The following is a 16,154-nucleotide window of genomic DNA, read 5'->3' as shown; positions in this document are numbered from 1 at the left end:
ATACCTAAATTGCCCATATAGAAATGGGCAAAGGGAGACTGGGATTGTTTTCTATATATAGTTTATATTTTAAATATAGGCAGTTATTCCAATTCAATTATGTTACGTGGAACCTTATTTCAATGAGTCAAGATTTATGGTAAAATTGAAAATGTAAGCCAGAGAAGTAGCCCAATGGAAGGCACATGGAAGCTATTGAAGTTGGAAAATTTATCATGCTTCTACGTGAGTAAAATCCAGAGTAAAGGATTGCTAGAGGATTTGAGGAACCATGAAACCAGTTTGACAGGATTCAGCACTGTTGTTTTTGAAAATAAACTACCAGCAGCAAATGGGCCTTGATTCCAATGTGTTTAACACATTTGGCTCAGTTCGGTTGGAAGAATCTCCATGGGGAGATATACTAGAAGTACATCTTCTTTTGTGTTCTGTTAAAAGGATAGACCTTGATAATTCATATTGGTCAACTGTGTGGCACGTGTACCTACCGATTCTGAAAGCTTTAGCCTTGCCTCAGCCTGTTGGCTGATTGAGGCCTAAACTGTAGGGATCACATCATTGGTGGTGGGGACCAGGCCTTCTGGACCTGTGGCTACTACAGTGCGCAATAGCTTCTAGGAGGAGGCTGCTACATTCCAAATTGCAATCTTTCCTGTTGATGAACAAGACAGAGTTCCCACAGTGGGCTTGTGTTTGCGGCTTTATTGGAGAGAATAGTTGGATTTTGAGATTTTATAGCTAATTGATGAAACTTGTAATGATGGAGAACAAGAGAAGACAGTGAAAATTGATACCCATTCAGTATCTATAATTTGCTGAACTCCACTGTTCCATTTTCATTAACATTTGTAAAATAAGTATTAGTACTTGTATGCCTGCATCTTCGGTCCAGGACAAGCAAATCCAGAACCTGTTAGGTCAGAAACAACCCAGAGTGTTTGTAGGTTTCTGTCTTCTTTGTCCATGCTTGCAGTGAGAAATGCCCAAGGAACAGCCACTCAGCCCTGACAACTAGGGTACCCCAGGAGACACCTGCCTTCTTTTCCATGGCTGTGCTTGGACGTGCGCATGTGCACACACACATATATTCATTCATAAGCCACATAAAGCAATAGCCACATTTACTGGGGACCAGCTCCAGCTGACTTGAGAGCTTGCAAATGATGCATGGATCAGCGAGAAGATAAGAGGCAGAGGGAGAGGGAGAGGAGGGACGAGATGTGGACCACTATGGCATGATGCTCAAAATGGACAACTCAGAAAAGTTGCCTTCTTTATTTATACATAAATCATCACAAGCTTTTGCACAATATCCAATTATTTCATTTTTACTTCATTAGGAAAGAATGATTACAAAAACAGTCCTAGAAAACATTATTATTATTTTACTTCAGAGAAAATATTTTCAGCAAGCTATTACTCATTCAAACCTGCAGCTCCACAGTTGGCAGCACATGCAGTTACGTAGTGACAAGTGGTTTACTTTTACCCCAAATCAATTTTCGCTAAGCATAAACTAACTAATATTACTTAAAATAGCAAGAGTACAGAATTAAAAGGAAAGCTGAAAGGAACTTATAAAGGAATATATCATATATTCTTTATTAAATTTTATATTCCATCATTCATTAATTGCCGTCACCTTCACCTAGTGCTGATTCAATTGTTTTTTGTTCTTTTGTTAAAGGGCAGTGAAAGGGATCAGGGCAATTCAGCCAATCTACAAACAGAGGGCCTTTACTTCTTTTTATCTTTATAAACTGTTTTCTTTTCCTAACTAAGTTTTATGAGTGCAAATATAAGGTAGACATTTTAAGCCATTTTTGGGGGGAGTCACATTTATTTCCCTTCAGAAGATGCCCCATATACTTTCTGCTTTCTGTGGTGAGAAACCAAAATGTGTCATTTCATGCGTTGTAACAGTTTGAGGCACATAGTAAACAAACTCTTTGTGCCTTTATGATTGCCATCTGTTCTAAGATATTACCAAGCCATTTCTTAAGGAAAACATTACTTATATTAGGTCAAGCTCCAGGACAAAGGTGGGCACATAACAGGATGTTTGGACACATTGTGGGCTGAATTGAATTGTATGCTTTTAGATGTGTGTCATTGACTTAGGTTGCTAAAGACGCTTTTACCATAACATGATTGATCAGTTTGAGGTGTTATACCAGTTACAAGAATCGTCTCCCATTTGCAAAAAAACAACACCCCCCTCAGGAGAATTATATGAAACATTAGAGAGGTGATTGAGCATCCATTCAATGGATTGAGGCAGCAATGAGGTGACCAGAAACATTTTCCTGGGCCTTGCCACTCAGCCAGAAACTCCTCATAGTTTTGCTATCCGAGGAGCAGTGCTCATCACACACCCATGCCATCCGACCCAACCGCATGGCTTCCTGCACTCATTCGCCAATAACTATATACTAACCACATACAACCACGCATCGCAAGGACTATATACATCTCCACATCTATCCACAGGTAACCACATCTATCCATGCCTCTCCAGGTGCTTAGATGCATTAACAGATGCAAGTTTCCCAGAGCCAACCATCACATACCAGATGTGCAGACAGCTAGCCAAATGGGTGGGTATCTAGGTTACCATGATACTCGTTACATTGCCAAGTGTGGAAACTTAACAAATTCATTCTTCATGTTCATTTTCTCAATAGTATTCTAAGTCACCCTTTGAGAAAATCATTATGAGTGGAGTTTACTTGGCAGAGTTGATGGATCATCATATTGTCACAAACTATATAGTTGATAATACATCATGACAAAAGGAAAATTCCTTGCCTCTGCTTTCCACTTCCTTTTCTGCTTGGATTTCGGCTCCCTGCTGCCCACTGCTTCATGCCGGTTCTAAATCCCTTTCAGATACCTACATTGTTCCCACTCCCAGGCTGGTTTTGTGTGTGTGTGTGTGTGTGTGTGTGTGTGTGTGTGTGTGTGTGTGTGTGTGTGTGTGTGATTTGTCAAAGCGGGTCTTCATTTAAATATCCTTGCACTTAGAAGCTGACTAATAAAAGAACTCAGTCGATGGGGTGGGGGTGGTGCTGATGTTGTGGTGCAGTGAGTTAAGCCAGGTGCTTGTGATGCCTGCATTATTCAGTGTGGGTGTTAGAGTGCTGGCTGTCCTACCTACTATCTAGCTCACTGGAAAGTCAGTGGATTCTAGCTCAAGTCTTGGGCTTCTACAACCAGCATGGGAGACCCTGATGATCTGGTTTTAGCTTGCTCATCCATGGCTGTTGCAATCATATGCAGAGTAACCCAGCAGGTAGAATTTTCTCTCTACCTCTCCTCCAACCCCCCCATCCCTCTACTGCATCAATTCTGACTATCAAATATTTTTTAAAAGAATTCAGTTGTTGCTGAATCATGATGTTATAGCTGTTGCAAGGTATTTAAAATTGCTTTGGGTGGGCATATTGGGGATCGAGTTGCTTGGTTATGGAAATGTGGCTCACAATTCTTTCATATGACTAAGTGACTGAAGCACCCCCAATAAGAGGCAGGGATCTTTCCCAGTCTTTTCTACATCCTGTTCAACCCACAAATACATAGGAAGTGCCCACATACTTCCGTTTTCAGTGAGAAATAATTTCAGTTCGTAAAACTTTCCCAACTTATCCTTTTGTTTAAATACATGTATATAAAACTTGAGTGTGGGGAGAAGCAAGGTGAGCAGGTCTTATCTCAGAATTTCAAGAGCAAAAGCCTCTCTTCATTTTCTTTGCTCTAGCCCTAACTGTTTGCCACCTTACTCCCTGCCATTCCTTTGTGCATCTCATTATTACCAGTAACAAGAAAAGGCTTTGGCTCCTGCTGATAACGCTGTGCAGTCCAACCCCAGTGGTACAAGTGCCGCAGCATGCCATGACAGGAAAATGAGCAGGCACTGTCAGGGAGCCAGGTTGGCAGAGCCTGCTGGAGCATGCCTTTGGAGTTGACAATCAGAGGCAGCAGGCACCTTTCCACAGACAGGGCTTGACAGATAATGACACAGCCCACTCCATCCTGCTGGTAGGCTGTGGACACAGCCAGATAGCTGGGGAAACTACTTCTCATCTCCTAGCCAAGCCAGAGCCAAACAATAAATTGCAGGTTTGGCCCATGAGACACTCGAATGGCATTAATGCCATTTTATGTATCAGTTTCCTCTTAGGGGAATAGCTGTTCTGGCAGGAAACTTTATTTTAAAAAGCAACAGCAAAATATCTGTTTTTAAAGGACTGTAGTTTTTTTTTTCATGTCACCTGAGCTTGAATACCTCGTTGTTTAATTTGTCTAAGAAATGTAGTGATTTGGGGGAACAAAGATGACAGCTAGTAGCATTACAGGAACAAAACTGATTTTCAGATGTAGCTGGGATCATAAAAGAGTGAAATGGCTACATTAGAACGCTTAAACTTTTCCCACTGCACAACACCTATGACTTGTAATAGTGTTTTTAAGTGAATGTCTTAGCATTAACCATGTAACAGTTTATCTCTTGGGTTTAGCTAACAGAATAGTAGAAATCTAACATCTGACAAAGCTATTAATTCACTTCCGTAATGTCCAAGATTTTTTGAATTTTTATTCTTAACTCTAGGATCTTGTGTTCTAAAAATTTATATCCTGAGGTTTGTGAGCATAAAGTTTAAAATTAATGCTACTAGAACAACATCAGATCATTTTGAAATAGTAACAGTGCAAAAATGCAAGGTAATTTATTACCGATACACGATGTCAAATATTTTTGCATGTTTAAGTGTTGCCTTGACACTAGACTGTACCATCCAAAGGATTCCTCCCCACACACTCTGAATAATTAGTGTGGGGCAAAGACCAAGCCAGGAGCTGGGTGTTCACTGTGGGTATCCCACTATGGGTCACTGCCCGCTGCATCGGAGCAGAGCTGGGAGGCAAACCCACATCATACTCAAAAGAGTACTCCCAGCTAGCATCATAAGCACCGCAACAAACACCTTCACCACATGCCTTAAATTACTTCTTCCAACTATGTTCTTTTCTACCTGGAAGAGCATTCCTTTATCTTCATGATTTCTTTCTCTTCAGAAAACCTTAGGCTAAAAAAAAAGTGTAACTGTTCCTGTTCAAGAGACCTGTTCATTCAGTAGTTCATTGATTGCATGCTGTGTGGAGTACAAACAGGAATCCAGTGTGGGTTCTGCCTGCAAACACGGAGTGCTCTGCCCTTCTTGTTATGCACTACATCAGTGCGTTTGCAAACACACAGGGCATCAGGGCGTAGGGAGTCAAAAATACTATAAGGAGTCTGGGAGGCTCTGTATACACCAAGTCGGATTTCCTCTAACCGACGAGACTGTGTTCTTGTGTGCATGAAGTGATACTTTTGGAGCACTTACTCCATTTTGTTGGCACTTTGGTAAAATAGAAAATTATTTTTTTAAACTGAACTGTAGATTTTCCATATAGAATGTCAGTCATTTAAACACTGTACTCGGGGAATTACAATCCCTTTTTCCTCGAGGGATACTTCTAATTGTGGAAAAGTGAGTGAATTATTAATATTTAAAACAAAAACAATTCATAAAAATTGGCCAGTTGCTGTTACTAAAATCAGTACTTTATACATATAACACGATTGATCTGACCATTAACCAAGCACATTGATTTGAGCAATTATAAGTATTACTACTGTTACTACTTTTCATTCTGTACTGTTCTCCACCAAATAGCTGTACTTAAATCTATGAATCACTTTTGTTTATTGAATTATTTTCGTATTTTCGCTGTCAGTAAAACTATCCCATATTTTCACAACAGTTTAAATGTTGTCAGCCCTATCATTGCTTAATACATTAGGGCATTAATTGGTTTTATACAAGTGTTTTGTTTGTTTTTTTGTTTGTTTTCATTTTTTTAACACCAGAGATTAGTATTCTAAAGTAATTAGAGTTCTTGTTTTGCATTCAACTCCTAAAAACCATTTTAAATTCTGCACAGAATGCCACTGGCTATGCTTGATCTTATACTACTATTTTCAAAATAAATGGCAGCTGGCAAAGTGTTTTTTTTAAAGATTTATTTTTATTAAAAAGTCAGATATACAGAGAGGAGGAGAGACAGAGAGGAAGATCTTCTGTCTGCTGATTCACTCCTCAAGCAATAGCCAGAGTTGCTCCAATCTGAAGCAAGGAACAAGGAGCCTCTTCCGGGTCTCCCATGTGGGTGCAAGGTCCCAAGGCTTTGGGCCATCCTTGACTGCTTTCCCAGGCCACAAACAAGGAGCTGGATGGGAAGCAGCACCGCAGGAATTAGAATTGGCACCCATATGGGATTCTGATGTGTGCAAGGCGAGGACTTTAGCCACTAGGCTACTACGCTGGACCCAGTGGCAAAGTTTTTTTTTTTTAAAGCCCCTTCCTGTTGCTAGTTCTCAGAAACAAATGTTTATTAGTTTCAAGTAATCCACAGAGTAGCAAAGAAGCCTTATGTAAATCAAACTCAAATTTTCAAATCCTGTTTCAGGTCGCAGTTGAATAAATATTTTTCTTAGGTTTTTTTTAGTGAATTCACAGGATTCAGCTCAGGACCTTAGGAAGGAATGGTTTCCCAAAGTTCCTTAACCAAAATGGAAACTTCAATACATTGCACAATTCCACTGTTGTTTCATTCCAGAACAACAGCTGTATCCAGGAAGCACCACTTTCTGTAAGCTTAAGATACCTGAATATTGCAGTGCCATTTTGCCAATTTTCCACCTTATGTTGGCAATTAAAAAATGGAGGGATGTGAAAATCACAAATTGATTGTCGTGAGGAGGGCAACGTGAATGATGCTTTAAGAAAACTGAATTATACCATTAATTTTTTTACTAATATACTTCGAGGGAAAAATGTTCTCTCTGAGTGCATAGTTTAATGAACCGGGAGTAAGCCATGATGAGTCTGGGATCTGCTAAGCATCCTACTTCTTCTTTTCTTTACGAATGTTCAGGTTTTTGAAATAAAATTTGAGGGGGAAAAGTGAGGGGTGGAAGAGAGAGAGAACCTTCCATTTGCAAGTTCACTGCCTATATGGCCACAATAGCCAGGGTTGGGCCAGGCTGAAGCCAGCAGCATCTTCTCAATCTCCAATGAGGGAGGAGGGACCCAAGCACTTGGGCCATCTTTTCACTGCTCTCCCAGGTGTGTTAGCAGAAAGCTAGATTGGAAGAGAAGCAGCTGGAACTAAAACAGGAGCCCATATGGGATGCAATACTGCTGATGGCAACTTCACCTACTCTGCCACAGCACCAACCCTGATAGTTGAATTTATAAAATCAAATCTAGACTTAGAAATTTCTTTCTGAGATAATTTGTTTTGATCCTCCATCAATTATTGGCAATTAAGTAATCTGATAACTTCTTATAATAAGATTATTTAAAAATTGCTTCCATTTATCATTGTAAATTATATGTGTTTATATCTGTTTACAACTTAGTCTTTTGCTGCTACAGCAATATTATAAACTACAAATCTTATAAACAGATAATAAGTTCTCCTGGTTTTATAGTCTGGGGCAGGTCCATACTCTCAGCCAACTCCCCTGGAACCTCCTGTGGTAAAGAGCTGCCGAGAGATGTTTCTGGAATCTGTTTTAGAATAGCACTAACCTCATGCAAGCAGGCATGACGAGAGGAATTCTGTGATTGTGTGATCTTTTTCACCTGAATACTTTTTTTTTACCCACTGCATATTTCCTGCACATGACATAATATTGAAATACTGAGTCGGTAATATTTGTTCACGCTGTACTAGCCTTTTAATGCTTCCTTAATGGAAATGTGATCAAACAGACATCGTTGGTGTGCAGCATTAGAAGTATCTCTGTTTGATTACATTTGCATTAATGTTTCTACTTGGTCAGACTGCTGCTACTTTCACTCCTAGTAGATCCTCTTGAGCAGTAAAACTCTGCTCCCAATACAAGGCAAGGTATATTCTTTAAAGTTATTGATTCTCAACGTTTGGTCCTTAAATCACATCGGCCTTATCTGGGAATTCAGTAGAAATTCAGTTTATTAGATTTCATCCCAGATGTGTTGAAGTACACATCTACAAAGTGGTACCCAGCAATCTGTGTGGTGCAAGCCCTCCAAATGATGCTCAGGTATAAGAACCACTTGGTCATGCTGCACTATGTCCTTGAGATCCATTCTGAATGCTAGGCATATACTGAGATGTCCAACAGTTGATGAATCAATTTTAGATTACATTCTGAGTAATTAGGAATGTATATCCTCTTCACAGAAAACCATATCTTGGAAGATGTGAACAAGTGTGTGATAGCCTTGCAAGAGGGAGATGTGGATACCTTGGACAGGACTGCAGGGGCCATCAGGGGCCGGGCAGCTCGAGTCATCCACATCATAAATGCTGAGATGGAGAACTATGAAGCTGGTGTTTACACTGAGAAGGTGCTGGAAGCTACAAAATTGCTATCTGAGACAGGTAAGCATGCGTTTTAGATATGGCTACAATGGCAATGCTTTGATTAATACTACATAAAATAAATCTTTCATTTTTGACAAACTTTTATGCCTATAAATTGCACAAAATTGAGGAAGGGGCGTAGTAAATTGAGTGCTTTGTTTCTTGAGTTTGAATTTGAATAACTTCAGAAGAATAACAATCTTGTATTGGCTTTTTGTATGCATATTATTGTATTGTTTTCATTTCTAATTCATTTGTTTTATTTGATCTAATTTATTTTGTTGCATGAGAACTTTCCAAATAAGCAAAGAAATTTTTTCTGCAGTAGATGAGAAAATGGATATTCAAAACAGTGAACAAGACTATAAAGGTGGCAAATGATTTTGATGGTATTGGGACTTGGAATTTTGAACTTGAAATCCATTTCTCTGTGTTGGTTGAGAAACCAAGATCTTGAGGAAGATATCTGGACGGTCGGTGCAGGTCACAAAGGCTGTGGGTCGTGCAAAGATGCGAAGTCATCAAGGAGAGGAGTGATGGCTTTTGGGAAAGGGTTAGCCTTTCAGCATATTCCTTTCCTTAGGAGAGATTTAAACAAGCAGCAGCCTACTGGGGATTGACTAGAGCAGTAAGACACAGTTACTTATGGGAACCTGTCACAGCTCTCAGATGCATTCAGATGGAAAAAAGACTTATTTCCACTGAGTTAGCAGGATAAGCTACAACTTTGAAGAGTATGTCAAAGACTGGCCTATTTTTAGTAGTTTGTGTTCCAGACTAATATCTCTTGGCTTCAAAAAAAAGTGTTTGGGACCCATTCTTATATCCCTCATTTCTTCTATATGTGTATGGAGGGGGATGGTTGAGAAGTTTGGCAAAAGAGAACTTAACTCTGGATTGGGTTGTGGATGAGTAATGACTTGGGTTTTGTGTATGGGCAGATGTCTTCTCCCCTTCACCCCCAATGAAGGCCTTTTCGGATCTAGGAATTTAAAAAGATAGATGTCTGTGAAAGGTCAGATAAAGTAGTGTTCCAAGCCTGCATGGTAAGACAGGTTAGTAGAAATTTTTCTTTCTACAGGAGAAGTATTATTTGCAAAGGCTTATATTGATATTATCCTGCAAATGTGAAGATAAAACAACATGTAAATACAAGCATCAGGCGTTCTTATGCTATAAGCACAGAACGGGAAAAATGTAATTGTGGGTAATCAAGAACACATCTAGAAATGACTGCTCTGGAGAATCTGTCCAGATTTAGAATTGGAAACAATAACTATGGTGATAAGATGCATATGTACTTTAATTAGATGTTTCACTATTGTTTCTTTCAAATAGCTTGCCCTTCACATAAAACAGAGCAACAGGAACCAAGCTTTAAAGTATTTCTTTCCTGCCTTGGGAAACATTGTTCAAAGGGTATCTTGGAAACTTTGTTTGATTACATCTTGTACTGATTTAATGACAGGAATGGTACCCTTTGCATCAAAACCTATATTTATAAATATAGAGTTGCCTAGCCAGTTAAAATCTTTAGTATAATTTTAACTCAAAGTGTTGAGATACACAGGATTCTTTCTCTCCTCACTTTACTTCATCCAAGGCTGCTGTTGTTGTTCTATATTTTGTTCTTACTCATTGATGGAGCTTATTAAGTTATTGTTCTCAGGGATGGACATTTTGTCTAGGATCAGGAGAGCCATGCCTAATTGTGACTCCAATCTTCAGCTTCTGCTTAAACATTTATTTTAAGAATTGTTTTATTTTTATTGGAGAATCAGAGGAGTGGCAGAGGAAGATCTGTCTGCTGATTCACTCCCCAAGTGGCTGCAATGGCCAGAGCTGTGCCAATTTGGAGCCAGGAGCTCTTCCAGGTCTCCCACGTGGGTGCACACTCCCAAGGCTTTGGGATGTCCTCTATTGCTTACTCAGGCCACAAGGAGGGAGCTGGATGGGAAGCAGAGCTGCCAGGATACAAACCGGCACCCATATGGGATCTTGGCATGTGCAAGATGAGGACTTTAGCCACTAGGCTACCATGCTGGGCCCTCCAGCCTCTGTTTAATGTAGACCATGGGAGACAGCAAGTAATGGCACAACTGATTGAATTCCTATCCTCAACATGGGGCAACGGATTGAATTCCTGGCTCCTAGTTTTGGTCCAAAAAGTCCAGTTTTGCCATATACATCTGTCTTCTAAAATTACTTCATTTTTGAAAAGAAACTGGTAGGGTTTATTTAGAAGGTGAGTACAGACGTATGTGGCCATGATCAGAGAGAATAGACCAGGAAGGGAAGGGGTGTGTAAGAAAGATTGCCACCTTCCATCCTTGTAGTGTGTCTGTGGGAAGTAAGAGAGGGAGCATTCTAATGTTAGTGATTGTGCCTAAGGAGCCAGGTCTTGGAAATAAAACCTTCTGAGCATATCACTGATAACCATATTTTCACCTCTTACTGTATCATTGTTTAAATTGAGAATCTTACAGCATGTTAAATTTGCCCGTTTCTTTATAAGCCTATTAGTTTATATCCTGACAGTAAGTTTTACTTTGGAGAAAACAAAGATAGGTAGTGAGCAAGAAGGGAAAGTTACCAAGAAGAAAGGTAAAGGATGGGGAGAAGAAGCAAAAAATATCATATGGATTTTTGTTCTTCCCCCATCTGTTAGGTTCTCAGCCTTATTCTCTATTGTTAGATCTGAGACTCTTAAGTCATAAATTCTTAACCTCTGCAATCTCGGCACATTCATACGAGTAGTTCTTTTCTTGAAGCTGGGAAGTGGTGCTGTCATATGCATTAGCGTGCTTGGATGCGTCCCTGGCATCTTGCTCCAGTTCTTGCAGCATTCCATCCTCTCCACCTTAAGCCAAGTCAACCAAAGTCATCTCGATATGTTCTCAGATATTGCGGGGTGGAGGCAGGCTGGGTAAAATTATGTCAACTGAGACTCACTGCCCTAAAATAAGGAAATATTCCCAAATAAGGACAACTCTGAGCGGTACAAAACTGAGCATACGTACTGTGGATGTCAGTGGTGTGGGGAAGGCAGTGGGAGTATGTTACATAGCATCTCTAAAATGACAGAATGCTCAGAAATCCTTGACTGAGCCAGATGTTGCTGCTGAAGGTATTTGCAAACCCAGGCCAGCCCTGTTTAGGCTATGAATGACTACAGGGGTGGGTTGCTGTAGGGAGACTCCCACTTTACCACCTGGCTGCCTTCCTTAAGTGGCTATGAAATTGAAAGGCATCCAAAGAGTGATTAAACTGTCTGTGGTTTATTTTCCATGAATTATTTTCCTTTCTCAGTAAAGATGGTGTTTTGCTTAAGAGTTCTTCTTGTGTTCATCTAAAGGCAAAATTAACTTTAAGGAAATAATTTTGTGGATTATTAGTATGCTAAAATTACACGGCACCATTATGTTAAACATTTCTGTTTTGTAGAACTAATCCAGGCTCATGAAAACACAATAATTTGAATCTAGAACAGGCCCATTAATTATTTACATTGCATATTTGATGGACTGACATTTCAATAAAACCTGAATTACAACGAAGTGTCAACATTGGTATTATGTAAATGCTGGACCAGGCACATTTTCAGAGCTCTTATTTATGAAGTCAGCTTGCTGCAGGAAGCTAGGGAGCAAAAAGTATATTCAATCATAGTGTTTTTAGGTATCCATGGAATTGTTCATTCTTGACTGAATGGGTTATAGGTGAGGCAAGTTCATAACAATCTGAATGTGATTAAGTTGAGACATCTTTGAACTTCAGCCAGCCAGTCATTCTTCAAGGAGACAATAGACCAAACAAGGAAAAAGAAAAGAAAAATAGGAAAAGTCCTTTTAATTGAAGGTTATCTTTGTTGAGCTCTCTGTAGATATTAAGGTTCCATTGATATAAACTGACATAAACTTACACTTTCATGCTCTGAAACTTGAAATCTTACAAGAACAGAGATAGTTGACATATTGTAAGATGATCAACTAATGCAAATCCCTGACTCTGAAGTGTATCTGGCACAGTACTGTGAAATGAATGCAGGTTAGAAATCGGAACTTTCCTCCTCCTAACTAACTGTAAACCGATTAGTTCATGATTGTGGGATTAAGTTTTCTTCTGTAGTGCCTAAGGTTTTGTCACTTAGACAGTCAGAACTGTAAATGTTGGAGCATATGTATCACCATTTCTTCCTGATGACCGTGTCAGCATGGACAATCATCAACCATGAATCTTCTGTATTTACTCCCTGCTCTGTCAGGATGACCTCCTCCTTACCCAGGCAAAGCACATCCTTGCTACTCCCCACTGCTCATCCCTACAGTGACTTTCTCCATTTTCTACCCACTCTCTACACTTGCTTTGTAAACTAACCCTTTATCTAACTGAAGTCGAAGTGGGAGCCAACAGACTATTTTTTTTTTTATTAATTACATCGCATTATGTGACACAGTTTCATAGGCTCTGTCTGGGATTCTCCCAGCCCCTCCTCATCCCTGCCCCCTATGGGGGATTCCTCCACCTTGTTGCAGTATTACAGTTCAAATTCAGTCAAGATTCTTTCATTGCAAGCATCTACCAAGCATAGAGTCCAGCATCTTATTGTCCAGATAAATCCAACGGTTTCTTGGGGAGACCATCTCTGGTCTGAAGGCAGAGGCCAGCAGACAATTCTAATAGTCTCTTGAGTGCTCGCTTCAGCAGCACATATACTAATAGTCTCTTGATTGTCAGTGCGTCCTCTGTTGTAAATAGTTGTGTTCAGAGTTAGACAATCATTTCCAGATGCAGGTGTTCCTATACATACATACATACAAACTACAATGGTGTTTTCACATGATTAGTACTTAATATTTATGCCCTGATTAAGTGAAGGCAATGAGTTTAGTTTTTTTTTTTTCCCTTTAAGTAGAGCACGTGTCCACCACAAGCCCTTTGGCCACAGCTCGGTAGTCCCTAATAAACAGATACCCTTCCCTTCCATATTGCAAAGGGAAACTTAGATTAGCAGTTGGGGGTATGTTTCCTCCACCTGGACTGACTTCTGCTGCTTGTGATGCAAAGTGTTCTGTGATTGGTTTGATCTAGGAGATCTGTCTGATCTCTGGCTGAATTGGGAGAAGTAGGGAAGGGTATTACTTATACAGAAGGTGGTAATAGGGGAAGCTTATTGGGAAGAAAAAAATATTGGAGGACTATTACTGCCTGTCATTTCTCCATAACTGACTTGGAAATTAGCATATCAAAATAAAGAATTTCAACATGAACTGTAATGTTCAACATTGTTCAGCCTAGACATAGTAATGTATTTTAAATGTATTTTGATATAACCATTAATACTGGTGTAAAGTACTTTATTTGCTTTTGAAAGGTCAAAATGATGAGGCTATGGTGCAAATGCCTTACTTATTGGTGGTTTTGGTTTTCATAATGTTGCAAAATCATGAATGTATGAGGAATGAGGTGGACCATTCAACCACATAATAGCCTTTAGACAGTAGTATATAGTTTAGCTAAATATATTTTCTTTATGACGAATACCTACATACTTCTAGTTATCCTAGGCATTTGGTTAAGTTTTTAATGCTTACATTATTTTATTTTGAAAGCAAATGTTAGAATCTGACTCTGAATAAACTTACTATTTAGAACAATAATAATGCCTTTCCCCACATTCTATTTTCCCTCCCAGGGAAATGTGATGAAAGCAGATGGATTCTGCACATAACAGGGGATCTATACTACAGGGGAAATGCCATGAAAGTATTAATCTGCAAGCTTACGTGGGAGTTGGCACACAGCTGCCCCTTGCCTTTCTGAGGGAAGGAGAGAAACTTTTGGTCTTTAGTGTAAACAGATTCCCCACCAGGAGAGATCCTAGATGGTTAAAACCCGTGGAAACACCAGTGTAAGGCATCAGTGTAGTTTTATCCTCTTTGAAATGCAAATACATAACTTTGGGAGAGCTAAAGTGGAAATCTGTCTACATTATTTAACCCTCTTAGTACTACTATGGAATCATCCTGTCAATCTGTTTTCCAGTCTTCATTTTTTCTCAGAAAAATTTTTCTCCTTAGTCAAGCACAGACATGAAAATACTGTCCCCATACTTAGCTTTATAATGCTGTATGGTTCAGCTGCAATTCACATGTTTCCAGTTAATTCAGCATGAGGGACTGAAGAACCGCCACAGAGGATAAAACTTACCAGGAAAAGTAAGATTCTATGCAATTTTAGTCTGACAGTAAAGACTGGAGTGGAGGTGGAATTGGTTGGGGGTGGGGAAGGGAACCTTGGTGGCCAGGTGCCATAGGTGGGTAAAATCCTATTGATGTGTTAGGAATTCGAGGCCACTGAAGCCAGGCTTGTGCCATAGCAAGTTATGCTTCTGCCTGTGGTGCTACCATCCCAAATGAATCCCAAGTGAAGTTGTAACTGCTCTACTTGCAGTGCAGCTGTGGCTAAGGCTTTGGGGAATGCAACATAGGCAGCCTGTATCCTTGGGTCCCTGCTACCTATGTAGGATACCTGAATGGAGTTCTGAGCTCCTGGCTTCTGCCTGGTCAAGCCTGACTATAGTGGTCATTTTGGAAGAGTGTCCAGCCGATGGATGCTGTCCTTCTGAATCTGCAATTCTGCCTTTCAAATAAATCTTAAAAATACCCAGGGAATTTAGTGAAATAAACAACAATTTTCTAGCAATTTTTTTTAAGTGAGCTGAGAAGGAAAGGTTTGAATCTGTAGCATAGAATCAGAATCCAAGGACTTGCAAAGGACATTTTTCTGACGTCACCTAAAGAGCTATCAGTGACTGGCATCTGTGGGGGTCACACTGGGGGAACAGGACAGCCAGCATACGTTGTCTAGTGGGTCAAAGGTGGTACCCGCTGACACTGATGGCCAGGATGTAAGGCCTATCCCGTGCTCAAGAGACAGTAGGAAATTCCTTGTATCCAGATTCTCTGGAATAAGAGAGCTGCCACAAGAGTTAACAGGTGTTTGAATGGGGAAGGAACATGCTGACAGTCACTTGTTTGGAGGCATGTACTCCAGGCATAGTTTTGTTAAGAAAAATGAGAAGATTTGCATATAGCTGAGAGAATTAACATAACGGATGGGCTTAAAAGCCAGAGCATGCCTGATTAGTAAGAGAAAGAGAAATCCCCCCAACCTCCACCATGACAACTTTGGTTTGCCTTTCTGTATTTTGCCCATTTTCTAACATTAGTTGATTTCTTCCTAGTTCAAGTCCTTTCTCAAGTTCATTGCCTTGTTCTCTGCATCTCTTCTAGAACTTGCAACTATTGTAGAATCCAGTATTTGTCCATTTGTTGCCTATTTCAGTGCTTACAGTCTGAACTCTCTTGTCTTTATACATGGCTGGGCATTTACTGATTTTTTTTAATTGAATTTTAACCCATTGAGAGCTGAAACTGCCTCTAATTTCTTCTAGGCTTGATTAAAGTTCAAAAATGTTTATTCAACTGTAAGAAAAATAGCATAATGCTTTATTTGAGAGTGTTGTACTCCGTTTAAAAAATTACATACTTAATGATCAAGATCAGAATCTTTTAAATTATGTATAATAAGTTCTTAGCAAGTGCTTTACTACATCTTAATGCAATCTAAGTATTTAAACCTCGCTGATGGCAAATTAAAGTGTATTTATCAAGCTAGCGTTTGACAAACAC

General features: G+C 39.7%; 1 protein-coding gene across 7 annotated transcripts in view; it reads left to right on the top strand.

Annotated features, from left to right (window-relative positions):
• CTNNA2 (catenin alpha 2) overlaps positions 1-16,154 on the top strand; it is a 1,062,093-nt gene that overhangs the window by 972,466 nt on the left and 73,473 nt on the right. For all 7 annotated transcript variants that reach the window (XM_040993624.1, XM_040993620.1, XM_040993627.1 and 4 more), the window contains one exon: positions 8,278-8,478. In XM_040993624.1, coding sequence (XP_040849558.1) covers positions 8,278-8,478 — 201 coding nt within the window. The remainder of the gene's footprint in view (positions 1-8,277; positions 8,479-16,154) is intronic.

Source organism: Ochotona curzoniae, unplaced genomic scaffold (genome assembly GCF_017591425.1).
Source record: "Ochotona curzoniae isolate NIBS_2020 unplaced genomic scaffold, NIBS_Ocur_1.0 contig_883, whole genome shotgun sequence".
Lineage (NCBI taxonomy): Eukaryota > Metazoa > Chordata > Mammalia > Lagomorpha > Ochotonidae > Ochotona > Ochotona curzoniae.
The sequence above is the reverse complement of the archived record's forward strand: the minus strand, read 5'-3'. Positions and strand labels throughout refer to the sequence as shown.